The sequence below is a fragment of the Chelonoidis abingdonii genome, chromosome 2 (genome assembly GCF_003597395.2).
Source record: "Chelonoidis abingdonii isolate Lonesome George chromosome 2, CheloAbing_2.0, whole genome shotgun sequence".
NCBI lineage: Eukaryota > Metazoa > Chordata > Testudines > Testudinidae > Chelonoidis > Chelonoidis abingdonii.
Genome location: NC_133770.1, coordinates 36,284,456 through 36,311,473, shown reverse-complemented (window position 1 = coordinate 36,311,473; position 27,018 = coordinate 36,284,456). Strand labels below are relative to the sequence as shown.

Genomic DNA, 27,018 nt, shown 5'->3' with positions numbered 1-27,018 from the left:
GTAAACCTAAGCAAACAAAGTGTCCCAGCACTTCAGCTGCTTACCCTGATGGGCTGGGACAGCAAATGGTGGGGAAATGTTTTTGGGGGGAGAAGCTGGGGGTCAGGGGAGTAACCCCTGTGACCACCCTCCACATGATCCCTCCCCTAGCCCAGGACACCCACACTTTCCCCATCCCATCCCTTCCCATCTTATCTGGGGAGGGCCAGTGGAGGATGTCTTTGGCCTGGCTGGAGCTGTTCCAACAGGCTGGGCAACACAGCTGCAGCCTGCTTCGGTGGGCCAGACTGGGGAGCATGGCTGCAGTGTGCTCTGGTAGGCTGGGTGGCGAGGCCACAGCCTGTTCTGGGGGGCAGGGCCGAGCAGCACGGCTGCAGCCAGCCAGCCACAGAGCTGCAGCTGCTTTGGAGGCTGGTGAGGGAGGGAGGAGCAGCATAGCCAGAAGCGGAGAGACTCTGGCCCCACCTCTTCCCTTCTGGCTCTGCTGGGTGTGCTGCCTCTCCTTGCTCCCTCTATGTGGCTCCCTCTCCTTGCTCCCTCTGCTGGCTGTGTCCCACCTCTCCCTCTCTTTACCCGTTCATAAGCCGACCCCTTTCTCAGGTGCTTCTCTTTTTTACTACAAAAATTCGGCTTATAGACAAGTATGTACGGTACTAGTTTTGTAAAATGAATCCATTTGTTTCACTTCATTTATGGAAGCTGTGCTATTACTTATTGATGTAGATAAAAACAAGCAAACCATGAAACTTACTCCCTTATTTCTTGCAGATATGAAGTTTTAAGTGTTTTCATTTTTCACACTATCTTAATAAATTAAGTGGCTTAGAATTATACAGAATATATTTTAATCACTCTTAGAATATACAATATTGACAAAAGATTTAATTTTGAGTTTCAAGATAAAATTCCCATTACAGATCCACATGGCAGATCCCTGCTCCAATATTCCACATTCACTACATTCAGGGAACTCTCATTGAGAGAAACACAATACAGTGGGTCAGATTCTGGCTTGCCCGAGGGCATGTGTGAAAGCTGAGGGAGAGTGCAAGGAGTTTTCTCCTGTTCTTGCACCCTGGGCAAGGTGAGACCAGATTCCTGGCAGGAAGTGTAGTCCCTGCTTGTTACCAGGAAACTCATGGGGGCAATTCTTCAGCTGGTGTGAATTGTCATAGCTCCATTGACATCAGTGGAACTATGACCATTTACACCAGCCAAGGATCTGCCCCATGGTTGCTAGGTGCCTAAAAATGGGAGAGAGAGAGGAAGTGATGGCTGCACCCCCTCCCTCTACACAAGCCAGCATGCTAGTACTGTAGTTGGCCATACATCAGAGGGGAATATGTTGCACCTTTTTCAAGAGTCGTGTTGCAAGCATGTGCTACCTGGGAGCTTCTAGGAAGACCCCTGGCTAGGTCAGACTCCTTGAGACCCTGCCCACTCTGCACCCCTCTTATCTGCCTTGTGCCAACAAATTCAAAACTATATAAGCACATGGGTGTCACAGACTAGCTCTGTATTACTTTCTTTGGGGATCTTGCCTCTTCTCTTCACTTTTCAGTCTTTTAATCCTACTGACAGATATTCTGTCTTCCTTTACTCTCTGTCAGATTTTTAGCCTCCCATCCTCCTTTGTTTTGTTTTTTGGTGGCTCATTGCTTAAGACCTACTTTCAGTCAGAGTTCTTCTTTTCTACATCTCACTCGAAGAATGTGTCCATCTTGCAAATTTCAGGCCTCAGATTCATTCAGTACAAGCCTTACTCAGAAAAGAACTTTTTAAAAAAGGGTGTTTTGGGTTGTAAAACTCCCCTTCAAATGTAAAATATTTGAATTATTTCTCCAACATCTGTAAGTCAACATAGTGGTGACACAGATACATGGATAATGCACATTTTTCCTATTCTTGCAGCCTGATAAAAATTTTATCACTAACTTTGCAGGCATTTTCAGTGAGCAATGTAATATATAGACAATTTAAATGAAATGAAGAAGACTTTACAGAGAAACTGAAAAGTTAACTTCAAATAGTTTTATTTGGCAAGAGAAATAAGTGCTTTTATTGCCTGATGAACAGTATGTATTTAGTCAAACCCCTTTAGATGAAAAAAGTTAAATCTTTTTCTTTTCTGGCTAGCATCTTGTGAACACATTGGAGAGCACCATAAAATATTAACCAGCCTTTTAATTAGTAGATAGTGGAATGCTCTGTTCTGCAGGGACACAAATTCAGCAGTGAGCTTAGTACCACTCTCCTAGGATGATGAAGTCCAAATTCATGATGCTGTGGTACACGCTGCCAGTGATCAAGTACCAGAAATGAAGAGCAACAACAAAAAAAGTGAGGATAATGGACCAGATGGACCACTACTCTGATCTGAGATAGTAATTCCAGTCTTCCTAACTTCTCCCCCCATCTTGCTCTACGAAGCAACAGGAAGAAGCGATTGAAAGGGATCAGCTGTGTAGGATAATTTGCAAGCTCATATCTTGAGATATTATTTGTATTGCAGTAGCAGCTAGAGGCCAGGGACTCATTGGGCTAGGCACTGTACAACCAAGAGTCAAAAGAGTCAGTCCCTGCGTTGAAGAGCTTACAGTCTAGTATTCTTGCTGACTGTACTCATTCATTAGCCTGTTCGTTTATAAGCCAACTCCCCAAGATGGTTAGGTAAAAATAGCAAAAACTGTATAAGCCTTTCATAAGCCGACCCTATATTTCCGGGGTTGGAAAATTTTGGCTCCCAGCCCATCACGGTAAGCCGCTGGCGGGTTGAGAAGTTTTGTTTGCTTGGAGTATCTGCAGGCATGGAGCCCCTCAGCTCTCTGTGGCCATGGTTCGCCATTCCCAGCCAATAGGAGCTGCGGGAAGTGGCACGCCATGCCTGAAGACACTCCAAGTAAACAAAAGAACAATATATTAGATATTCAATTCAGTGATTCCATAGAGTTTAAAATCATCAAATTTTGATATAGATGTGTTCATAAGCTGACCCCCGCTCTTTAATGCATCACATTTTTACCAAAAATATTCGGCTTATGAACGAGTTTATATGGTAGGTTTTTCAAAGTATCCTGTGATGTGGAGTGTTCCATGATTAATATGTTCCACAGCCCAGACACTCCGCTCCCACTTTCCAATGCAGCGCTATCCAGACATATACAAATTTGACAATATTCCAATAAGTCTTTAAAAATGAAACCCAAATGTTTTAAAACTTCAAAAAACTTGCAGCTTCTGAACTCAGTAGGGCAGCTACAACTTGGTGGCCACTAGGACACTGCAAAATTGTGGGGTTCTTTCCCAGGTTCACCACATTCAAAGTAGCAGCATTTTTTCCTGCATCCCAATAAATTTTTGTGTGTTGCAGAAAAATCTGATCTTTTTTTTTCTTGAGCCTGAGTCTACTCCTGCTGCCTCATCTGAAATCACAGTCTTGTTGGGACTCCACAGATGGTTGTTGTGGAGATAATTATGAAATCACAAAGAGATGACACAGCCAAAAAAATAAGCATCAGATTATCTTTTAAGAAACCAAGATTGTCTTCCATTGCAAATGTGTTCAGGAGTTAAAGCAGGAGAGCATGCTTGAGTGTAAAGGAGAGAACTCCCTGAAACCATGTCATATGTGGGAGAGTTTTTGTCTGCACTATGGACCAGACCCTGAGGGGAAGCAGAACAGAACTCAGCACACCTTGCTGGGGGAGGGGAGCACAAAGGTGCCTTTCTGCCACTTTTCCACAGCCCTCAATTCTTGAGGCTGGCACAACTTAGACCAGTTTCAGGGCCACTCTAAGTTGCACTGACTTTGGCTAGAGGCTGATATATCAGCAGGGTCACTTGTGCACAGAATAGTTCAGCCACAGTTGCTCCAACCTCAGCATGCCCCCTGAAATGCCCCCATATCTGGCATAGCACTTATGTTACATTGGGGTTTCCCCTAAGCCAGAATAATTCCCAGCTGTCCACTTGGGACACTTTAATTCTCCTTCGTGCTGTCAGAGTGGTACAAAAGAGATTTCACAGGCCTGAGATCTGGCCCCATGTTTTTTTTATAGGTTTCTGTGAACCATACACTCCTTTTGTTTAGTTTAATAACGATTGTCAAATTGCAGGTAGGCAAACTATTGTTAATTTTTTCTGCACCTCTAAAGGCTAGATGGTGCCTTGGAATACCTGCCTACTTGGCACATCAGTAGATTTTGCTATGTTGTCAGGTACATCAGAGGGGGTTCTTAGGGGCCATGCAGTCCGTGAGGTCTCCAACTAGAGTCTCCAAGAGTCTGACCCTACCAGAATTGCTCCTGGGAGCAGTGCAGGCTTTCCTGCTCACTGCATGATCCTTGAAGATGGTGCAACATATTCCTCACTCTGCATGTGGCCAGCTACCAGGATGCCGGTCTCTACAATGGAGTGAGACAGAGTAAACTCTCTGAAGCAGGTGGGAGCAGGGAGTGGACAGAGCTTTAATTCTGTCTTTCCCACTTGCTTGAGGGTGCTTCACTGCTGATGAGCACAACTAAGGCAGGGCAGAGGACCTCCTAATTTGTTGTAGCAGCAAATTACCACCACCAAGGAGCAAGGAGGAAGCAAGGGAGGAATTGTGTCTCAGGGGTGTGTCTGAGACCCTGTCTACACTGGCAAGTTTCTGCGCAGTAAAGAAGCTTTCTGCACTGTAACTTCAGAGGTGTACACTCTGCCAAGCCACTTAGTGCACAGAACCTGCGCAGTTGCAGCACTTTAAAAAAACCACCCCAATGAGAGGTGTACACCTTTCTGCGCTGGGGTTTCAGCACCGCAGTGCCAGTTTAGACGCTTGTCAATTACAACGCTGCGATTGGCCTCCGGGAGGTGTCCAACAATGCCTGTTCTCATCTCTCTGGTCATCGGTTTGAACTCTACTGCCCTGCCTTTAGGTGACCCACCATCATCCCCACTCCATAAATTCCTTTGAAATTTTGAAAGTCCCCTTCCTGTTTGCTCGGTGATGCGTGGAGTGGTCTCAGCAATTTCCAGATGTCTCTGCCCGCTCCATGTGCCAGGTGATCCCCCGCTTGGAGTAATGCCAAGCTACTGGACCTCATCAGCATTTGGGGAGAGGAGGCTGTGCAGTCCCAGCTGTGCTCCAACCATAGTAATTATGATACCTATGGACAGATTTCACAATGCCTGACAGAAAGGGGCCATGATCAGGACACACTGCAGTGCAGAGTCAAAGTGTAGGAGCTGTGGAACACTTACCACCAGGCGTGGGAGGCAAACAGTCACTCCTGTGCTGTTCCCTGCTGGTTCTACAAAGAGCTGGATGCAATACTTGGTGGCGACCCCACATCCACTGTGGCTACTTCATTGGCTTGCATGCCAGTCAAGAGTGGACTGAGCCAGGAGGAGGAAATCTTGGATGAGGATGTGGAGGGGGAGGCGGACCCAGAGGCAGAGGATGACTCGGAGATCAGAGATGCATGCAGCCAGGAGCTCTTTTCTATCCCGGAGGAGGCTAGCCAATCACAGCTCTCGGATGTTGGTGAAGCGCAAGCAGGGGAGGAGGCTTCTGGTAAGTGGATTTGATTTTGGAAATTGCTGAAGCCAATTGTTGGGGGCAGGAGTGTTGCAGAAAGCAGGCTTGTCTCCCACCGCATGCGTAGTCTGAGCGGCAGAACAGGCTGTTGATTGACTCCCTCACTTCCGAGGAATCATTCTCAGATCTCCAGGAAACTCTTGTGTTGATACTGGGCAATCCGCTGCTGCAGGTTCTTCAGCAGAGCTGCTTTGTTTCTTGCCCCATTAACAGTAACTTTCCTGCGCCACTGTGCTGTCATAGGGGGTGGAGGGAGAGGGAGGATTGGACCATGGCTGCACACAGGGGAGCCAGATGGGGGGCCAAGGCAGAAGATGCAGGCTTGGAGAAGACCCTCCTTTGAGTCCCCTGCTCACCCTCAGCAGCGAGATATCTCCCGTAATGATCACACCCTGTGGAAAGTGTGGGGACAGGAATGATGATCAGCCCCCCACCCCCTACAGTGCTGGCTCTCCCCAAGAGCCCTGTGCCCAGTGTACAGCAGGGTCCAGGAAGAATGATTTGCCCTGCTCCTGCACCTACTCACTATTTTGGGGGTCTTGTGGCTCGTGTGCTTGCCTGGGGTCAGCCAGTTAGTGACAGGTGTGAGTACTGGCTGTGTTTTGAATCAGTGTTCTCTGTGTTGCAAACAATACTGCTTCTGTACAATGTTGTGTTTAAACTTCACAGAGATGACCTGGGGAGCCCAGCCCAGCCCCCCTCTTTGTTGTTGGCATCTGAATGTCTGCGCAGAATTAGAAAGCAGCCAAGAAGAACTAAGGAGGACTTTCTGCACCATGTTATGATGCTCTCCGCCGCTGAGAAACAGGAATTGAAGGAGTGGCAGGACAGCAAGAAGAGGGACGGAAAGGAGAATGCGGCGCTCCAGAATGAAGCCATGGAGTGGCTCTTAAAGGTTATAGAGCATCAGGCAGACACGCTCCAGGCAATATTAGCTCTGCAAACTGAGCAGCTCCGCACCTGCCCTCCCCTGCAGCCACTGTCCCAAAACTCTTTCCCATGCTCCCCAGACACTGCCAACACACTCTTATCAACGTCATGGCTCCAGTCTACTCGCGGCATTCCAGTCCTACCCCTCACAGTCCAGTATTGCGGACTCCCACTACCCACTGCACTCAACACCCATCCCTCTGCAGTTTGGCCCTGCTGAAGTACAGTACCTGCTGCATTGTACTTCAAAGGAGAAGGTTGGATATGATCCCTGGACATATACAAATCTTTAGCCATCCCTGGATCCTACCACCTCCTGGGACCTTCCCTTACCGATTCCCCTCACTGCTGCTGTTTTTTTGTGTTTGACTCTCTCCTCTGGTGGGTTTTTTTTAATACAAGAACTGTGTTGGTTTGAAAGCAATCTTTATTCTATTAACTGAAAGCAAAAAGAGCCCTGCAAAGCAACATACAATTATGTTAAACCCACTTATTGCATTATTTGCACCAATCACCTCCTAGCACAAGCACTGCACTCCCGAGAATAGCAACAAATATTAGTGGCCTTCGGCTTCAAGTTGTTGCCTCAAGGCATCCATGATCCTTATGATCCCACACTGCACCTCTCTAATAGCCCTGATCTCTGGCTGTTCAAATTCAGCCTCCAGGTGCTAAGCCTCTGAGGTCCAGCCCTGCGTGAAGCTTTCACTCTTCCCTTCATGAATATTATGGAGTATATAGCACATGGCTATAAGCATAGGAATATTGTCATCAGCCAGGTCCAGCTTCCATAGAGGCAGCTCCAGCCCGCTTTTAAATGGCCAAAAGCACACTCAGCAGTCATTCTGCACTTGCTCAGCCTGTTGTTGAACCACTCCTTGCTGCTGTCAACTTGCCCTGTGTATGGCTTCATAATTAATGGCATTAAGGGGTAGATGGGGTCTCCCAGGGTCATAATGGGCATTTCAACTTTTCCTATGGTGATCTTCTGGTCCGGGAAGAAAGTCCTTGCTTGCAGCTTCCTGAACAGCCCAGTGTTCTGAAAGATGTGTGCATCTTGCACCTTTCCGGACCAGCCTGCGTTAATGTCTGTGAAATGCCCACAGTGATCCACAAGCAAATGGAGAACCATTGAGAAATACCCCTTGCAATTAATGGACTCAGTGGCTATGTGGTCCGGTGCCAGAAGTGGAATATGCGTGCCGTCTATCGCCCCTCTCCAGTTAGATAAGCCCATTTGTGCAAAGCCATCTACATTGTCACACATGTTGCCCAGAGTCACTGTCTTTTGGAGCAGGATGCGACTAATGGCCCTGCAGACTTCTGTCAACACGAGTCCAACAGTTGACTTTCTCACTTCAAAATGTTTAGCGACCAATCGGTAGCCAGCTTCCACAGTGCAATCGCCACACGCTTCTCCAACATCAGGGCAGCTCATTCTTGTGTCCTTGCACCGCAGGGCTGGGGCGAGCTCATCACACAGTCCTATGAATGTGGCTTTCTGCAGCCACTGCTCATAATCCCAGACGTACATCACAATGTGATCCCACCACTCAGTGCTTGTTTCCCGAACCCAAAAGCGGCGTTCCACTGTGATCAGACCTTGGCGAATGCCGCAAGCAATCTTGTGTTATAGTTACTAAGTATGCGAGATCAATGTTGCACTCCTCTTGCCTTTGTAGTTTAAGGAATAACTCTGCTGCCACTTGTGACATGTTGCAGCATGACTGGTCAACCATTTGGGATCCATTCCTGCAAGGCGCGCAAACTGTTGAAAAATAGTGCCAAATGCGGACAGAAGCATGGGGATTGCTGGGATGCGAAGCAATGCATCATGGGTCATTGAGACAGGACCCAGAATGCCCTGTGACCCCCTCTGCCTTCCCACAAGTCTTACTGGCAGAAGAGAAAGAGATACTCTGTGAGAGTTGCCCAGAGTGCACCACTCCAAATACCACTGCAAGTGCCACAAGTGTGAGCATGCTATTGTGCAGGCAGCTGACAGTGTGAACGCAGAACAGCTGTTTCCCTTCAGCGCTCTCTGAGCGGCACTGTAACTCTGCCAGTGTAGACATGCCCCGAGTCACAGTGCCTCGTGGGGTTGTTGCTGTGGTGATGCAGTTTACGAACCTTTTGCTCAGGGCTGCACCTAAAATCACAATCCAGTTCGAGCAAGGGATGTGACTGATTGATTGTAAAATAAATCTTTACAAAAAGGGTATATATCTGCTGATTCTCCCATGCGTGTTAGCATGTTTGTTTGTACAGCTGGATTATTCATTTTGGGGAGTTTTTCCCAGAGCCATCTTTCTTTCACATAACTAGGAAGAAATGTCATTGTCTCACAAAGTTTTCTATGGCAGTGGATTTAAGTGTCTCACCTGTCTCAAGCAGCCCATGTAAGCTGAATGGAGATAGGTGTCCAAATCCCACTGAATCTCAATAGACATTGTACCTCACACTCCTTGGGTTTCTTTGTAAATCTCAGCCTTGCTTAGTACAGTAGTTTAAATACGCAAGGGAAAATAAGCCACCTCTTTTTCTTTATAATGCTATGTTGAGAGATACTGGTGAATGCTTGGATCGCTAACCTCTTTGAAACTCAGTGTGTATGTGCCCTTCGCCTAAGATAATTGTAAGAAACATTAAGGGTGACACTTAAAACAAGGCCTAATAGAATCTGCCCAGAAGTTAGCACCATGTGGGTGGATGGTCCTACCGGGTGTTGTGACCAGGCTGGTGTGTGAGTGAGAGAGAGAGAGAAAGCAAAGCACACTGTGACCCTGCAAAAAGTTAGAAAGCTTTGGGGTCCAGTGTTGCCTAAAGCAGCTTGGGGCTGTAAGCTAATAAACTGCTCTTTTGGTTTGTGGTTCCTCCTGCACTCACTTAACCAAGACTTTGTATGGTCGTTGTAAATAAACAAGATTGCACCAAACACGATACCAAACTCGGTCAATTTCTACTTCTGGCTGAAACATCCTCAGGACCCCAAATTTTGACTAGCCACTTAGGTAAAAAAAGGGGCAGCAATACGTTCATTTAACTATGGCTAAAGAAGGTATTTAGAAGGGGAATGTGCTGGCAGCGAGGTGGGTTGAATGGTCTCATCCTAGCCCACTCCAGAGTGTGATTATGTTAAATTTTGACATTATTGAGAACCACATTTCTTTTATGGATTTCCACAAATAGTAATTGCATTGATATTTGTCAGATAAGCAATGTTTCACCATCCCTCGGTGGACAGATGGACTTTAGCAGCAATTGTAATTTCTGAAGTTAATACAATCCAGAACCTGTTAGTGTGAAGTCAGACATAAACATGCCTTCCAGGCATGTGAAGGAGGACAGAGATATAGATCTTTCTGTGTTAAATAGGAACACATGAGTTCACAAAGTTATTTGTAAGAGTTTTGTAATGTGGCAAGCAAACTGTCAGTTTTTGATGATCTTGTTTATCAATGGCATGTAAAATGTCTTCAGGCAGAATCTGATGTCATTTTATATGAATGTTCCAGAGCTCATGGTATTATGCTTATAAAAAGCACACGAGATCTTTTTCAGGGGAAAAGGCAATACGCCACATTTATTGAAGATGCAACAATTAGCATATGCATTCAGTCACACCACCCGCCCACCTACACACACACCCACACACGCCAGTCAACGTCATAGTTACCAGTTTAGAGTCCGGATCAGTCTAGTGGCTAGCTAGGTTGATCATGGGTAGGTAGGAGCCGGGTTCTGTTGGTCGCAACACGATGCTTTGGAGAAGTCTTGGCAGGATGAACCCAAAGTTTCATGGCAAGACACTCTGTTTATATAGTGATTTTCCTTCATTGGGACCATGAGTTTGCACCTTCATGTTGTAATCAATGGTGGCTTGATGAGTGCTTATTTTCTTAAATTGTCCTTCTCATCCTTTATCTTGTTCTTTCAAGTTTCTCAGGGAGTTATTCCATGCTGGGTTAGATCACAGCTATCTTGTCCCCGTTGATAGGTGCCTGTCTCATCTTTAGAGTCGTCAGTCTGCCCTCCTCTGACACTTCAATAGGTGGCTGGCAGGATATGGTCGAAACATACATCAGTACATTTAATACATGCTACATTATTATATCTTTCATTCTAAATTATACAAAATACAAACATAAAATCCTACTACTACAGTGGCAGTTCCAGAAATGGAATTAAAAGGATTCTGGGAGTTGGAGTTGTGCAATAGCGGGATTAAGAAAGCAAAGAAGATAGATACTTTGTTTTTAACCCTGCCTAAGGAAAGAAACTGAGACATAAATACCTCTACTTCCACCAATAGAACAGATTCCTGCTCATACACATTTAGGGTAAAATCCTACCGTGTGCTGCACTAATGGAGGAAATCTCTGTTATCCCTTCTACCGCCACATAAGCAGTGTAGTTAGATGTTTGGCTACATGTGTGTGTTCTCCCTGTGTGCTGCCCCAGCTCTGCGAAGACAGCTAGCATAGCAGTCCTTGAGTGAATCGCCCAATGACCACAAGATCCATTAAGGTACGAAGGTGCCAGGCCAAGTTTATTGTTGACAAAGCATGGTAATAGCACCTGTCAGACTCTACGAGGATACTAAGACATGTATGCCCATGTCAATGGATGCATGTCAGTGAATGGTGGGATTTTCCATTTCCCCCCTCAGCTGGACAAAGAGACTCCCTCTGAAATACATTTTTATACTCTGGTACAAGCAAGTTAGTACTGCCCCTCTGACATAATTAGTTACTTCCCCCAGACGTGGCTAGTTATTATCCATCACTTTGTACATGTTGGTTCAATCAAAACATCTCTATTACGTACTGTCATACTGACCTTATCTTTTAGGAGGGGTCAGTGTGTTCCTGTTATCCTTGGGGAATGTTCTTGTACCATCCTTGATATTGGGATGTTATGGTACCACTTGATATCAAGTTGTGTTTGCGTGAGTACTCTGTGCTTAGAACTTCTTAGTAATGTGTATTTCTGCAATATCAGCCCTGTCCTTGCTTGATTCTGTGAGCAGGTCCTGCCTCATACCAGGCTTCTGACACAAGGGTTGATGTCTCAGGCTTTCTTCCTACTACAAGTAGCAGGTCAGACTCTTTCCCTAGTGCTTCAGAAAATGTAAGGGAGTGTGTGCACTACTACTTCATTATCCATTGTTAGCAATGCCCACTGTCTTCAGAGGATGGGCTGTTCCTTAATGCAATGGCAGCAAGTTGCATAAGACAGTGTTTCCCTCCCCAGGTTCCCTTGGGCCATCTTGCTCTGAAACTGCTGAATTGCCATGGTACTGAAGCATCTTGGCTTCCCTGCCCATAGCTTCAGATGAATTCTGATGCAAACTCCTGGCCTTAACACAAGAAATTCCAAAGTGCTTGTAAGATCTGGAAAACTTGTTGCAGGGTGTGACTGATAACCTTGAGAAATCCAGTATCCAGGGAGTTTGATGTGATGATCAGCTAGACAGGGGACTGCAGAAATGGTACCAGTGAATTAGGAACAGCTGGAGACATCTTTGTACAGGACACCACCCAAAAGGGATGTGTACAGGACTTTGGAAATGGCAGTATAATTAGTGACAGTGAGCAGCAAAAGCCCAGTTGGTCAGGAAGAAAGGGTCCTTTGGCCTAACATAGGGGTCGGTAACCTGTCAGAAGTACTGTGCCAAGTCTTCATTTAATCACTCTAATTTAAGGTTTCGTGTGCCACTAATACATTTTAACGTTTTTAGAAGGCCTCTTTCTGTAAGTCTATAACATATAGCTAAACTATTGTTTGTATGTAAAGTAAATAAGATTTTTAAAATGTTTAAGAAGCCTCATTTAAAATGCAGAGCCCCCCTGACTGGTGGCCAGGACCCGGGCAGTGTGAGTGCCACTGAAAATCAGCTCACGTGCCATAGGTTGCCTATCCCTGGTCTAACACTACCAGAAGAGAAATCAAGATGCAGAAATCTGATTTCATTGGACAAACTGATGCAAAATACAAATAGCAAAATAAAATGACTTGAGATTGTTCAGTGTGACAAAGCTGTAAATATCTAATGTAAGAGAAGTAGCAGCAAAGAGTCTGGGAAATCAGAAGAGAGAGATTTAAAAATAAAAGGCCAAGCAGGAAACTAGTGCAGTAAGATTCAGTGGTGGATATGGAATGAATAACTGGATCTATGAGTCTAAGTGGGTGAACTGGTGATTTGGCTAAGACATTTCTAAATGACAAGAACCTTTAAAATAGGACTTAGTCTCCAGAAACTGAATAATGAAGGTTGATTGTTAAAACATCAAACTGCAGAAAAACTAACTTCCAATTAGGCTCATACAGTGTGAGAATTTTGGGAATGTTTAAGGCCAGAGTTGCTTATATTGGAAAATGAGGTTTTTCTGGAGATATAGAGAATAAATGATATGAGAAATCAAAACAAACACATTTTCCTGTGTTTTTGCTCTTATTCAAAAGAGTAACTCAAGAGGATACTGTCAACTTGAACTTCAGTCATTTTAAGAATAGGTTAAAAGTCGTTTCACAAACTGTACTTCCCCTAGCATCTCTCTGACAACTTTTATTATTTTACAACCACAATTTCTGCTTTTTTGTTTTAATTTTGATTTTTTTCCGTCTGCTCCATCTTGTTTGTCTCAGACAAATAATAACAAGGGAAACAGACTATAAAGAGGTGTTGTATTTGCATTTTTTCTTTAATTGCTTTCATTTATAGCTCCCTCAGGAGTTACTTGTAATTATAGTATGTACAGAAAATTCTGACATGAGTAATTGTTAAATGGTTATACATGAGGACTATGCCTGAAACTCAGTTTAACTTTTAAGAGGCTTGTGCAAACCTTTTCCTGTTTTAATTTTTTAGTTGCAACAGGCTGAGATACTGCCAAACTCTGCTTTGCGTTTCCGGTAAAAATAATCCCAAAGAACTGGCTGTAAAGACCCCTGGCCACTGGGCAGCTGGTCTAGTACACTACAGCATGTCTTCTGAATGGGATAGATTCCAGCCACCCACCACACCCCAGTTCTCTCTCCATTCTTATTGCAGCAATCTGCAGAAGGAGGAATGGAACTAAGGGCCCAGGAGACGAGAGAACCAAATGATGGGGAAAGGGGAAGGAAGTGAAGGGGACACTTCTGTGCGAGATTATGAATGCTCTCTCTGGATATCTTTATCAGGCCACCATCTCCATTTTGAGTGCACAGGCTAGTTGCTTTCTCTGTTGTGCTTTTGCCTCCTGTTGGACTGAAATTCCAAAGCATAGTGATACAACGCTGGCAATAGAGCAGGGGTGGGCAAACTTTTTGGCCCAAGGGCCACATCTGGGTGTGGAAATTGCATGCAGGGCCGTGAATGTAGGACTGGGGCAGGGGGTTGGAGTGTGGGGTGTGGGAGGGGGTCCGGTGTGCAGGAAGGGGCTCAGGGCAGGGGGTTAGAGCAGAGGAGGGGTGCAGGGTTTACGAGAGGCTCAGGGAAGGGGGCTGGGGTGCAGGAGGAGTGTGGGGTATGGCAGGGGGCTCAGGGCAGGGGTTGGGGTGAAGGAAGGGGTGTGGCGTGCAAGAGGGGGCTCAGTGGAGGGGGTTGGGGTGCAGGACGGGTGTGAGGTGCATCAGGGGGCTCAGGGCAGGGGTTAGGGTGCAGGAGGGGTGTGGGGTGCAGGAGGGGGCTAAGGACACGGGGTTGGGGTAAAGGAGGGGTTTGGGGTATGAGCTCCGGCCCAGCACCGCTTACCTGGAGCAGCTCTAGTGGGGCAGCAGAGTGCAGCAAGGCTAAGGCAGGCTCCCTGCCTGCCTGCCTGTCTGCCTGCCTTTGCCCCGGGCCACTCCTGGAAGCGGCCAGCCTCTCCTCCTGGGAGAGGAGATGCAGAGGGCTCCGCACGCTGCCCTCTCCTGTGGGTACCTCACCCGGAGCTCCCATTGGCTGCAGTTCCCTGTTCCCGGCCAATGGGAGCTATGGGGGGCGGTTCCTGCAGGTGAGGGCAGCACGTGGCGCCCTCTGCCCCCATCCTCCCACCCCCAGGGGCCGCAGGGACATGGTTCTGGCTGCAGCATGGGGCCTGCAGTGCCACGGGGTGGCAATCCCATGGGCTGGATCCAGAGCCCTGAGGGGCCGGATCCAGCCCACGGGCTGTAGTTTGCACACCCCTGCAATAGAGGGTCATTAACTTGGAATGGTTCTCTCTTCTAATATAAAAAGCATAGATGATAGAATGGCTCCCAACCAGGAAAACTTGATTGTTAGGGGAAGGCTTGCCTGGCAACAGAGTCACCTGGTAGTTTGGGGATGCTGATCTAGTAGTCCTCTGACAGAGGGACTGGAAGGTTATAAAGGACAGGAGCTGATTAAGGGGTCCTTGACCATTTTCACCAGTTCAAGCTGAGGGAAGCTGCTTCAGGAGCCTGATAAGGCACAGGGGGATCCTGTCTACCTGAACCAGCTGGTCCCCCAAGAAGGACTCCCAAAGGATGGCTGAGCTTGAGTGAAGGATGTTTTGTTCAGGTTGGTAGTTGTTTTCTATATGACCTGTACTCTGTGTGTGCTTAAATAAAGAACAATAACGTGTTTGTGTTTATATGCTTCACCTACCACATGACCCCTTGATGTCAGCATTGGGAAATGGGTAGTTAGCCAAGTGGCACGAGACAGGACCAAACATCAGGAAACAGTCATTTGTCAATACAGGATTAGAAACCAGAAGTCAGATGCAAAAGACAAGGCCAAGTCAGAAACAAGGTAGCAGAAGCACCACAAAAGCAGAGTCTTCAGCCACAGCTAGCTGGGATTCTGTCTAGCTGCACAGATGAATTTCCTGTATCCTCCACAGATTTAAGTAGTATGTCCGGACCAATCAGGAATTGGGAATGTCCTGTCAATCAGGCCCTCCACAGGCAGCACATCCTGTGGTGTGTGTGGGCCTCTGAGGCTCATGACTTGGTGAGTGTGTCTGCTACCAGAGCTGTTAGGTGGCAGCATGGATGTACGGGGTTGGGTTGTAGGCTGTCTGGCCTAGCAGTCAGAGCTGGGCTGAGGTGAGAGATGGTAGTTGCTGAGCTGGGCTCAATAAGCAAGAGTCAGGGTCAAAGGCAGGCTGGGATCAGAATCTGGAGATCATAGGTAGTACTGGGCTAGAATCAGGAGGCAGAAATTAGGATCAGGAGATCAGGAGACAAGGTGAGGTCTAGAGTTACGGCAGACCCAGTGTCTGTGTGAATGCCCAGACAACTTCCTGGAGCACCCTCCAGCGTTAAATAGGGTGGTTGGCCAATCAGAGGGCCACAAGGTATTGTCACTCTGGCTCCCTTGGGTGGTACTTCCTGCAGTGCCTACTCTCCACCGTGACTGTGGCTCTGCACGGCCTCCCAGTGGCACTGTGGGAACATCAGCTATCCTAGGCTCTGCTGACCTGGCTTTTAGTCCCTTACTCTGGAGGTGGTTGCCACCTACGGAATCTGCAAACCCAGGTTCTGGACCTGCTTCTCCTTATACTATACCACTTTCTCACCCTTAGGAGCAACCTTTCTGCATTGCCGGGGTAGCTTTTGTAGAAAGCCTCCTATTAAGTAGAGAGTGAGGAGGCCCAGTTCCCAGCATGGATCCTCAGGACCATACCCCTCCCAGTCCACAAATTACCATAATTTCCCCTTTTGAGCTTGGAGTCCAATGTGCCCTGGACAAAGTATTCTTCATGGCTCTGGAACTAGATGGGTGGCAGAGGTGCTTGCGTTAGGTCCAGAAATGGGTTTTCTGTGAACGGAAGAGTGGGTGCATTTTGAGGCAGAGTTTAACAGTGACAGGGTAATTAGCTGGAAATCTGAAATGGTCTCAAATATCAGTGATCTAGTTCAGTGTTTCTCAAAGACTGGTCTGTGGACTACTGTGGGTCCCTGACATCTCCCTGATGCAACAAGCCAGTCCCTGGTATCAAAAAGATTGAGAAACACTCATCTAGTTTATGGGATGAACTGTTTGTGTGGAGGTGTTTGGTTGACAGCCAGACCTTCCAGCCCACCTTGAATTCTTGGCTCTCCTCTCTCTGGCTAGCCACATATTTGCCTGTAGGCCTCCTTTGCTTCCACCATGTGTTCCTCGTGTTCTTCTTGAATGTGGTGGATTTGCTGTACTATATCTCAGGTCTCCAGGCTTTGGGAGGGAATTGGGAGCATGAGATGAAAACCATAATTGGCAAAAAAGGGACTTTTGACTGTGGAGACATGATCAGTGTTGTTATATGCAAACGTGGTGTATGGGTGGAGAAAGGACCAATAATCCTGATGGCAGTTTGTGAAACACCACTTGTATCATTCTAGTACTTGGTTTACTCTGTTTTGACCATCTGTTTGAGTGTGGTGCACAGATAATAAGCAGGTATGGATGTTTAATAGTCGGACAACTTCATGCCAAAAATTGGGAGATAAACTGGGACCCTCTGTCAGATTTGATACATTCAGGGAGCCCATACAGAGAAAAGACGCATGTGAATAGAAGTTGAGCAGTTGCTGTGGCCAGTTACACACAAGGAATGAAGTGAGCCATCTTAGTCAGCTGATCTACCATTGTGAGTATGGTGGTGAATTTATTTGATTCAGGGAGTTCTGGTATCAAGTCCATGGCAATCACTGTCCAGGGTCAAGTGGGAGTTTCTGGGAGCATAAAGGTGCCGAGGTGTTTTGTGAGTGGAACTTTTGCACAAACATATGTTGCAAGAGCTGACATAAGTCTGAAACACTGTCTGTATCTGGGGGTCACCAAAAAGAGGTGGGGAGGTCAGACATAAGGTTTTGGAGTGGCCAAAATGGCTCATTAAGGGGGCATTGTGGCATATCCGGAGTACTTTCAAGAGGGGGCACCCTGGTGGGACATATGTTGTTCCATCCGTCGCAGTACACCACTGCTTGGTATCACCACTGGGTTGCTCTGGGGCAACTGCAGTTGTCTTAGCCAGCAGGTAGTCTTGAGCAGCCAACCAGATTAAAGTAAGGAGATTATGTTGCACTCTGGTGTTGAGGAAGTTGTGAGGTTTGAGAAGGAAGAGTCTTTCCCAGTTATGTTCTCTTGTTCCTTGTAGTATCCCCTCTTGCACAACAGAGTGTTGGGCTTTGTTGTTCTTGGTTTCAGGTTGATGAATCATAGTGAAATCAAAATGTAAAAAGAATAGCACCCATCGGAGCTGTTGTGGCTTCAGGGCTCTGGCTTTACATAAATACTCTAGGTTCTTATGGTTGGTGTATACTGTACCAGGCCCACTGAAGATCCAGTCTAGTGAACACCCAAGCAGATTGGATATGGTTCAGCAGCTCTGGGATCAGTGGAAGGAGTGTTGGATCCAAAATATCTCTTGGTTTAGCATCCAGTAGTCTACACAGAGACATAGGGACCCATCTTTCCTCTCTACAAAGAGGATTGGAGCCCTGGCAGGACCAGGAGACATTACACGATGGATGAGCCCTTCAGCTGTGTTCTCCTGGATATACTCATGGAAGGCAAGGAGTTCCAGCTCCAATGTTGCATAGATCTGGCCATACAGCATATTGGCTCTAGGTTGCAGATCTATCAGTCGTAGCCCTGGTGTGGGGGCAGTGTGACTGTATTTTTGTTTTAGAAGATGTTGATGAAGTCCTGGTATTTTCTGGGGACATGGAGGGTCTCCCTTTTGCTCTCATTAGTGGATGTGCAGGTCATGACATGCCAGCCAGTTTGTGCTGAGGATTAGAGGGAAATATGGAGAACTGATTATAGTGAACTGCAACGCTTCCTGGTGTCCCTGTATTGCAGCCTCTAGCTGTGTGGTCCCCTGCATCACTGGTCTGGGGGACAGGTCCCATCTGTTGTTTCCACAAAATCAGGCATAGGTTTCTGTTGAATGTGGATTCATAGAGCCCAGACTATCACTGCATCTATGAAGTTGTCAGCAGCACCAGAATCAGAGGGCCCATTGTAGAGGAATTTTCCAGGCCTTCCCTGGGATGTACAGCTGAGCCTGCACCTGGAGGTGTGGTGAGAGTCTTGGGAGCTCAGGAAGTATCCTGAACAGGGCTCGGGGAAGGACTGAGGGAAGAGGGGAGGGCTAAGTGGACAGGGACATAGGCGGAATGGCAGCATGGTTCCCCTCTTCTCTCTTCACTCGCGCAGCCAATTACCATAATGGATAGACAAGTCTATGAATATGGTTAAATCCATGGGAGCCTCCAGATCAGATCTGTGATATGGTACCATTGCTGTTGGTGAGCCTTTTCACACAGCTCTAGTCTAAAGTCAGTGGCTGTTTAGCCGTTACCAAGGTCATTGTTGAACTTGTGTTAGTTTAAGGGATAACTCAGTATGCTTAAGTCTAAAAATACTATCTCTGCTCACAAGATTTGATGATGGGAAGATTAACTTTTTCTCCTGAGAATGATTTATAAAAATACAAGAGAAAAATAGGGACACTAGTAAATGAGATGGCTCAATGACTATCTCGGTGTAATCAGTCTAGTGTTCATGATGAATACCTATTCACTGAAAGTGGCGCCTGAGCTAAACATAGTATGCTTCCTAATCATCATTTGAAGATAAGATGGAACTTGTAGGGCCACCGACTTGCTTAAGGTCTGAATGATCTGATATTACAATGCCCTTTATTTGACCGATCAAGTAACAATCAGCAGTGACCAGCCAGCTCCATTCTTCAGTGGAAATCTTTTGAGATTTCTTGAACATTGCTTTTCTAAATGGAAATATTATTTTTCCCAGTGAATTGATTGGATCTGAAGATTCAGTCATGTAAAGTCAAGAGAGAGGGGCTTTAAATACGCTTATTAAGTTTGCAGACGATACCAAACTGGGAGGGATTGCAACTGCTTTGGAGGACAGGGTCAAAATTCAAAATGATCTGGACAAATTGGAGAAATGGTCTGAAGTAAACCGGATGAAGTTCAATAAAGACAAGTGCAAGTGCTCCACTTAGAAGGAACAATCAGTTTCACCACATAACGAAATGGGAAGAGACTGTCTAGGAAGGAGTATGGCAGAAAGCGATCTAGGGTCATAGTGGACCACAAGCTAAATATGAGTCACAGTGTGATACTGTTGCAAAAAAGCAAACGTGATTCTGGGATGCATTAACAGGTGTGTTGTAAACAAGACCAGAGAAGTCATTCTTCCGCTCTACTCTGCACTGGTTAGGCCTCAGCTGAAGTATTGTGTCCAGTTTCTGGCACACAATTCAGAAAGATGGGGAGAATTGGAGAGGGTCCAGAGAAGAGCAACAGAGAAGATTAAAGGTCTTGAGACATGACCTATGAAGGAAGGCTAAAGAATTGGGTTTATTTAGTTGTAGAAGAGAAGACTGAGAGGGACGTGATAAGCAGTTTTCAGGTATCTAAAAGGGTGTCATCAGAGGAGGGAGAAAACTTGTTCACATAGCCTACTAATGATAGAACAAGAAGCAATGGCTTAAACTGCAGCAAGGGAGATTTAGGTTGGACATTAGGAAAAAGTTCCTAACTGTCAGGGTAGTTAAACACTGGAATAAATTGCCCAGGGAAGTTGTGGAATCTCCATCTCTGGAGAGTAGGTTAGATAAATGTCTATTAGGGATGGTGTAGACAGTATTTGGTCCTGCCATGAGGGCAGGGGACTGGACTTGATGACCTCTCGAGGTCCCTTCCAGTCCTAGAGTCTATGAGTCTATAATAGAGTTTATAATAATCTGATAAATTGGGTGAACTATTGGAGAATTCAACATCCAGTTCTCTTGCATCAATTTTTTCACAAATCTATTTTTCAACTCTCAACAAGATTAACTCCTTCTGAGTTTAGACCATCTCACCTCCTAATCCTTTCATCCACTGTAATAAAGCAGTCTCCTCTTTTGACAAGACCTCCTGGTAGCAACATGAAAGTACTTGTTGCCCTCTTTACATTCCTGTTGTGGATTTTTTAAAAAAGCAAAGTATAATTTTGACTTAGCAAAGGCTTGTCCTTAAACATAGGTAGGTCATTTAAAAAAAAATCAAATCAGAAGGCTCATGGTGTTAATGGTATTCCTATAGCTGATATTTTTCCTTCCCTGCTAAATTGCAGAAAACAGGAAAATTAAGAAAAATTTATTATTTATTAAGCACCAACAATATATTTGGTGATATACTATAACTCTATTTTCATCACATGACAAGTATGAATTTGCTGTATCTGATCAAATACAAACACATCTCTCTCTTCTAATGGAAACTCTGAATTCCTCTAATCCTAAGTATAATGGGAAATGCTTAAATTGCAGTCTGGCTACTGCTGTAAGGCTAATGATTCCAATAACTGAATTAGGATTTAATAATCAGTTACCCCTACCCAGTAAATTACAGAACCTCTGTATACCTTTGGTTATTGCTCCTGAATCTGTGATTATGTAAAATTAAACTCTTTATATGTGTATTAGTCATTTTTGTTTGTACAGTGATATTATAGGCAATTATCTCCTTGATATCCCTTCCCTAACTCCATAGAATAAAAATTGCTTCTAGCAAAGGAAAACAAACCAAACTGAAAGTTTGTAATGTAATAAAAACATCCACTTTGAACTGATGTGTGTGTTTACATGTCTAATACTACTTCTCAGTCTTGTTGATCATTGCCAAGCCTCTGTATCTAGCCATAAGTATTATAAAGTGCCTAGGACCATGGTGCCTAAGTTCCTTATATAAGAAGTCATTTGGTATTTAAATCATACAAAATATTTTATCTAGTCAGAGTAACTGTGTATACAGTATACGAAAAGCTAATCAAGTTACAGACCTTTCAATTGACTGTTAAACTACACCTGGTGTATTTGATGGCTGCGTAGTGAAGTTTTGCACTGACATGCAGCAGTTCTGAATCCAGTTCCAAACCTTGGGTTCCCCTGAGTTGATAAGATCTCAGAACACTGTGCATGCACCTGGACAGATTTTCTGTTGCTCTGCTTAGCTATTTACACTAGTGCAAAGAGTCCAAAGTGGAAATAAAATACTACTGTATGACTATAGCATTTTACACCCACTGTATACCAGATTACAGAATGTGCAAATGATGACATAAGGGGAAGGACAATCGTATTTATCCCCATGCCAGAGGGCCCAAGGGAGGTAGGCAGAGTGGCTCATGTTGTTCTACTAGAGACCCTTCTGGCTGAATATTGGGTGCCAGTGAGGCAGGGCACTCAGGTGAAAAGGAAGTCTCATCGGATGAGTTGATACACAGGAACCTTTAGTGACGGTGGTTAAAGGAAGATAGAGGAGGGAGACCATGGCATCCTTAGGTTCCATCACAGTTTTGAAGAAGTGCCAGTAGTCCCCCGCATATTACAACATTTACCTTGAACCTGATGTTGCTCTTTTTTATGCAGAGCAATTAGGTAGGTAGTAATTGTTTAATTACTGACCACTCTAACTATTTACCCTGTGTGTACATAGTCCGTGCCATGCACTCTCAGGATAGTGACATTAAGTTTTGCTTTCCAAAAATAATAATACACAGGCACCATAAAATAAAAAATTTTCAAGATTCTCAGTGATGTCTTATATGTATTTTCCCTTAGGAAAGCTGAGCTCAGATACAGCATCTGATTTGAAGTAAGGGTCTGTGTTTTGCTGTGCTGTTTCCAGCTGGATGGAATGAGACATAAGCAGATCACTAGTTTACCCAAGCTTTCACAACAGTGAATCAGGAACTCAGGCCAGATTAGAAACCAGAATCTTTTAGGTTCATATTTCTTTGCTTTCAGCTGGGATTTTTAGAGATGCCTACGGGAGTTAGGGATTTAATGGGACCTGCAGGGGTTTAGCTCCCTTAGGCTCTTTTAAAAATCCCAGCCTCTGTTAGTTTTAGTACAGTTCAGTAACCAAGTAAAATTACCAAGCAATTCTCAGGAAAAGAGTATTTATCATGTAGTTCAGTGGCTATTTATCCTATAATTATGGAATAGTTATGACTCTGTGTGCCATGTAAAATAAGTGCCTAAAGACTGGTGCAATCTCTGATCCCCCTTTTCCTGCCACTCCTTGCAATCACCAGGCTTTCTCCATGTCCCCTGCTGACCACATCTAGAGCGCTCATTGGTCTTGAAGGTATTGAGAACTTTATCCCCATCCTGCAAGACATTAAAGCAGTCCTACTGAAGTCAATGGGACTAATCACATGTGTACAGCTCAGCATGTGTTTTAATATTTTGTGGGATCAGTGCCAGAGTATTGAGTACTTGCAGGGTCAAACCCCTAAGTGAGAGACTACACTTTGCCAGGCTCCCAGGTCAAGTACCTTTTAGCATGCTCCTGTATCTCAGAAGTGACTATACATTTGCTCTATCTTTGATGGTCTGCGACAGACACCCAACAGCGTAAGACCAGAAGTATCTCAAATAAAGAAGTGTTTGATTTAACATAGGGAGAAATATCAAGCCAAAAAATTAAGTGAATCAAACCATATCCTGTCCTTGTACTAGAAAACAGCCAACTAAAATCTTGTAGTTACAGTGGTTTAAGCCAAGGACGGAAATCCTCACATTGTGTGTTCAGGAGTTTGTCAGACTCAAATTTTCAGTTTCTCTCTCCTTCTCTCTCGACTCAGGTGCAGATTTATTACCTGATCACTCTTAATAAAATATGGATTATACATTGAGCACTGAGGTTGATGGAACTACTAAAGAGCATAAAATTAAGTATATGCTTAAGAATATGCAGGATCAGAGTCCTGATTTATCAATTATTTCTAAATTATGCAAAGATTTATCTGCTAAATTGCCATGGAGAAGAAACAGTTTCTTTCAATATAAATTGGAAAGGCTTTGTAAGAAATGAACTGGTTGAAGTTGTTTTTTTCCTGTGTTTATAGAATTGCTTCCAAAGTTTTAAACAGACTAATGCTGATGTTCTTGTCTGTGGGTTTATTTCTTTTCAGATGGAGCAGACATGTGATGATATAGATGAAATGTTCAGCAATTTATTGGGGGAAATGGACCTGCTGACGCAGGTAAGTAATCTGGTTGACAACAAAGGATAAGAGAAATTACTATAAGGGAGGGGAAACTAGGAGAACACCTTACCTTCCTTATTCCTCTACAACTACACATTGCACCTTCCTACCGAATAAATACAGGTTGTCTTTTGAAAGTGACTTAAAACTGATTTTCTCTAAATCGTGTTGCCTGCACAACAACAAAAGTGACATTATAGTTGGCTAGAACATGAAACAGCTCTAACATGATATCAGAGGCCTTTTTCAAAAAGTTAATCCGGATTCCCAGTAGATGTAGCCCCAGAACGTCCAATCATTTTGCTATGGAAACAAGAAGAGTTTGCATCTGAATCACCATGGATGAACACTTTGCATTCATGTTTAAATGAACTGTAACCTGTTGAAGCACAGAATCCCTAGAAATGTAGGGCTGGAAGGGACTTCAGGAAGTCATCAAGTACTGTCCGCTACGCTGTGGCAGGGCCAAGTAAACCTAGACTGTCCAGGGTTGTCCAACCTGTTTTTGCAGACCTCCAATGATGAGGATTCCACAACTATAAACTATAAACTGAGTCAACTATAAACTATGGAAATGATGACAAAAATGTGTTTTACTAATTTGTTGACTATCTGAAAGACATCTAGCATAGTGACTCATCACCACATGTGCCAAAATATGACTGGCACAACACTGATGGCATTAGGGAATATATGTATACGAAATATTCTTCTGGAAGGAACTGTAAAACAGCATGAGTCTCCTTCTAAACTGAAGACCTTGGAAGATTTCCTGCACCAAAACTGATAAGATTGATGAAGAATTCATAGCCAAAAACTTGTTATATTCATTAAATTTGTTTTAAATAAACTTATGCTGAATTGAAACTCTAAACTGTTAGCTGGAATTTTGTACGAGGTGCCCTACTTGAAGCCTCTAGTTCAGAAGTCTTTCCTGTTTGTTGAATCCCAGTCTGCCAAAGTCAAGACCAAACATTTTGTGACACAGAATAGGAATTCTGCTTGAAGTATCTTGAAAGCCTAGAGGAAAACATGATTTAATATGACAGTCTTGGCTATCAAAACCACAACACGTGGTTCCCTGTTAGCTTTCTGACTTTTTAACAGCTGTAGTTATAATTGAGAAGAGGGTCTTTTAGAGTACTTAGTTTCATAGTAAAATATTGAAATGCGAAGCAAAAGTAGTTTTTTCTTTTATATTAATTTTTACTTTAGATCTTCCTCGTATTCACCCTCTTTTTCTTAGAACTTTTTCTAAGAACTGTTTCTTCTAGCTTCCTATTTTCCTAAACTATTCTGTGAATTGTATTTTTTCTTCCCTTTTATTACTGTCTTTGGGCCTTATTCTCATTTATACTAAGGTCTCTATATACCACTCTGGCAGTGAAAACAAGCCAGAAAGTAGATTTAAATATGGCACATTCACAGTGTAAACAGGCCTTAGACAGAAAGGGTCTGATTCTCATTTATACTACTTCTTCATGTTTAATTTTTAACTACTTTTATGCGCTTCCATTGTTTTCTTTTTCAATTTGCCTGTACTTTCTCTGTTTTCAGTTTTCATTTCTGGCCATTATGAAATACCATTTCCTTTTCTTTTTTTTTTTTAAAAAATAAAAATTAAAACATTTCCTTTATGCATTTGAGCGCTGATCCCGCAAAGCACTTAAGAAAATGCATAAGGTAAAGCAGGCCAGTAGTAAGTGCTTTGTTGGATTGGGGCGATGATTGCCATTTGTGTCTTCTCTGTTTTGTATATAAACTCCTTTCTTAATTTCACAAGCCCAGATAAAAGGAATTAATCTCATGTGATTATTTCCTTCCTTTCCCCTGTTCACACTCTCTCTATTTTTGCAAGTGTGAATAGTCATCATGCAGAAGTGGCATTTTGAGTTCACATTTTCAATTTTTCAGCTTTGCACAAGTTGATAAGAAACTAGAATTGCACGGCTGGGAAATCATAAGAAATGAACTGGTAAAGAGTTTTTATTACTTTTTTTTATGGAAAATTTTCACCAGATTCAGCCAACCAGTAAATATAAACACTTCTGGAATCATTCAGCCGCTGGAGTCAGTTATTTTGTCAGTGGGAATTTCAGAGAGGAATCCTTTCTTTGTCTTAATTTTGTATGCTTCTCCTCATTTTCTAAAGCACCAGTCCCCAACCTGCATTCTTAGGAACAAACTACAGGCTAGAAATTCTCCCTTTAAAGAAGCAATTCACGCATATAAAACATCATGGAGTAAACAAGACCAACACACTAGTATGTAGGTTTCTGTTTCTTGAGAGAAGAACTGAGTTTGTTAGAATAATTCAGTGTAACATGATCAGTAAACAATGCGCCCTCTAATTTTTTACATCCATGTGCAGAATGAATTTTGTTATGCACATCAATATGGAGGTGATGTATGGCGGGGGTGAGGCCGAGGGGTTTGGAGTGTGAAAGGGGGCTCAGGAGTGGGGCAGAGGGTTGAGGTGCAGGGGTGTGAGAGCTCTGGCTGGGGAATGGGCTCTGGGTTGGAGCTGAGCATGAGGGGTCTGGAATGTGGGAGGGGACTCAGGGCTAGGCAGAGGGTTCGGATGCAGGGGGCAGGTGAGGGCTCTGGCTGTGGATGTGTGCTCTGGGGTGGGGCTGGGGGTTTGGGGTGCAGGCTCCCCCGGGGCTGCAGCGGGGAGAGCGGACCCCCCTCAGCCCTCTCTCACCGCAGAAGCCCGGGATTAGGGGAGAGTGCTTCTCCCTGCTGTGGCAGCTCCAGGGCCGGGGGAGAGGCGGTTTTCCCTGGTGCATGTCTGCATGCCCCTTGACAGCTGGTCGCACAGCTGTGCAGCTTAGAGGGAGCTTAGTCAGTAAATATTAGTATCTTAATAATTACAACATCAACTCCTTTCTTTTTGTTCCATCTTCACAGAGTTTAGGAGTGGAAACTGTCCAGCCTCCATCCCCCAAAGAATCTAATAAAGAATATAACTTTACAGTTGGCTTTAAAGATTTAAATGGTAAGTGATTTGGAAGGATTATTTAGTGTTGCTGTGATGTGTTTGTCAGTCTTCTGCCAGGTGGAATCAGCATCAACAAGGGCTGGGTTCTGTATCTAGGAGTCCCTCTTAACAATACAAAACAGAACCAGCTCAAGCTCCTACCCAGTAATCTGAGAAAATTTACCACCTGTCCTTGGCACTCTAAGAGACAATACTTCCCCTCTCCCAACCACTGAGTCTGGGTAACAAAAGGGGGAACCAAGCAGTAGTTTGGGAAAACCCCAGAACCATGTTCAAAAGCATGCCACCATAAGCAGAATCCCAGCCCCACAGTGCATGGGGCAGTGCCCTTTTCCTCAGTTTCCCACTTTGTGGTGGAAAAGTCTTACGAAAAAATGTCCCTTTAACACATCTATCATAAGCCTAACTCCCCAATCTGGACCTTAGCGTTCAAAATGTGGGTGCCTAGCATGAACCTCCAAGCTTAATTACCAGCTTGGATCTTATCTCCCTGCCACCAGACAGGAATTACAGCGCCTG

The 27,018-nt window shown here is 44.6% G+C and overlaps 1 protein-coding gene across 4 annotated transcripts in view; it reads left to right on the top strand.

The window, feature by feature from the left end:
- APBB1IP (amyloid beta precursor protein binding family B member 1 interacting protein) overlaps positions 1 to 27,018 on the top strand; it is a 130,923-nt gene that overhangs the window by 23,280 nt on the left and 80,625 nt on the right. For all 4 annotated transcript variants that reach the window (XR_012655199.1, XM_075062263.1, XM_032786226.2 and 1 more), the window contains exons 2-3: positions 23,424 to 23,495; positions 26,409 to 26,496. Coding sequence is in view for 3 of the 4 variants with exons in the window: in XM_075062263.1 (XP_074918364.1) it covers positions 23,424 to 23,495; positions 26,409 to 26,496 (160 nt within the window). In the remaining variant the exon portion in view is untranslated. The remainder of the gene's footprint in view (positions 1 to 23,423; positions 23,496 to 26,408; positions 26,497 to 27,018) is intronic.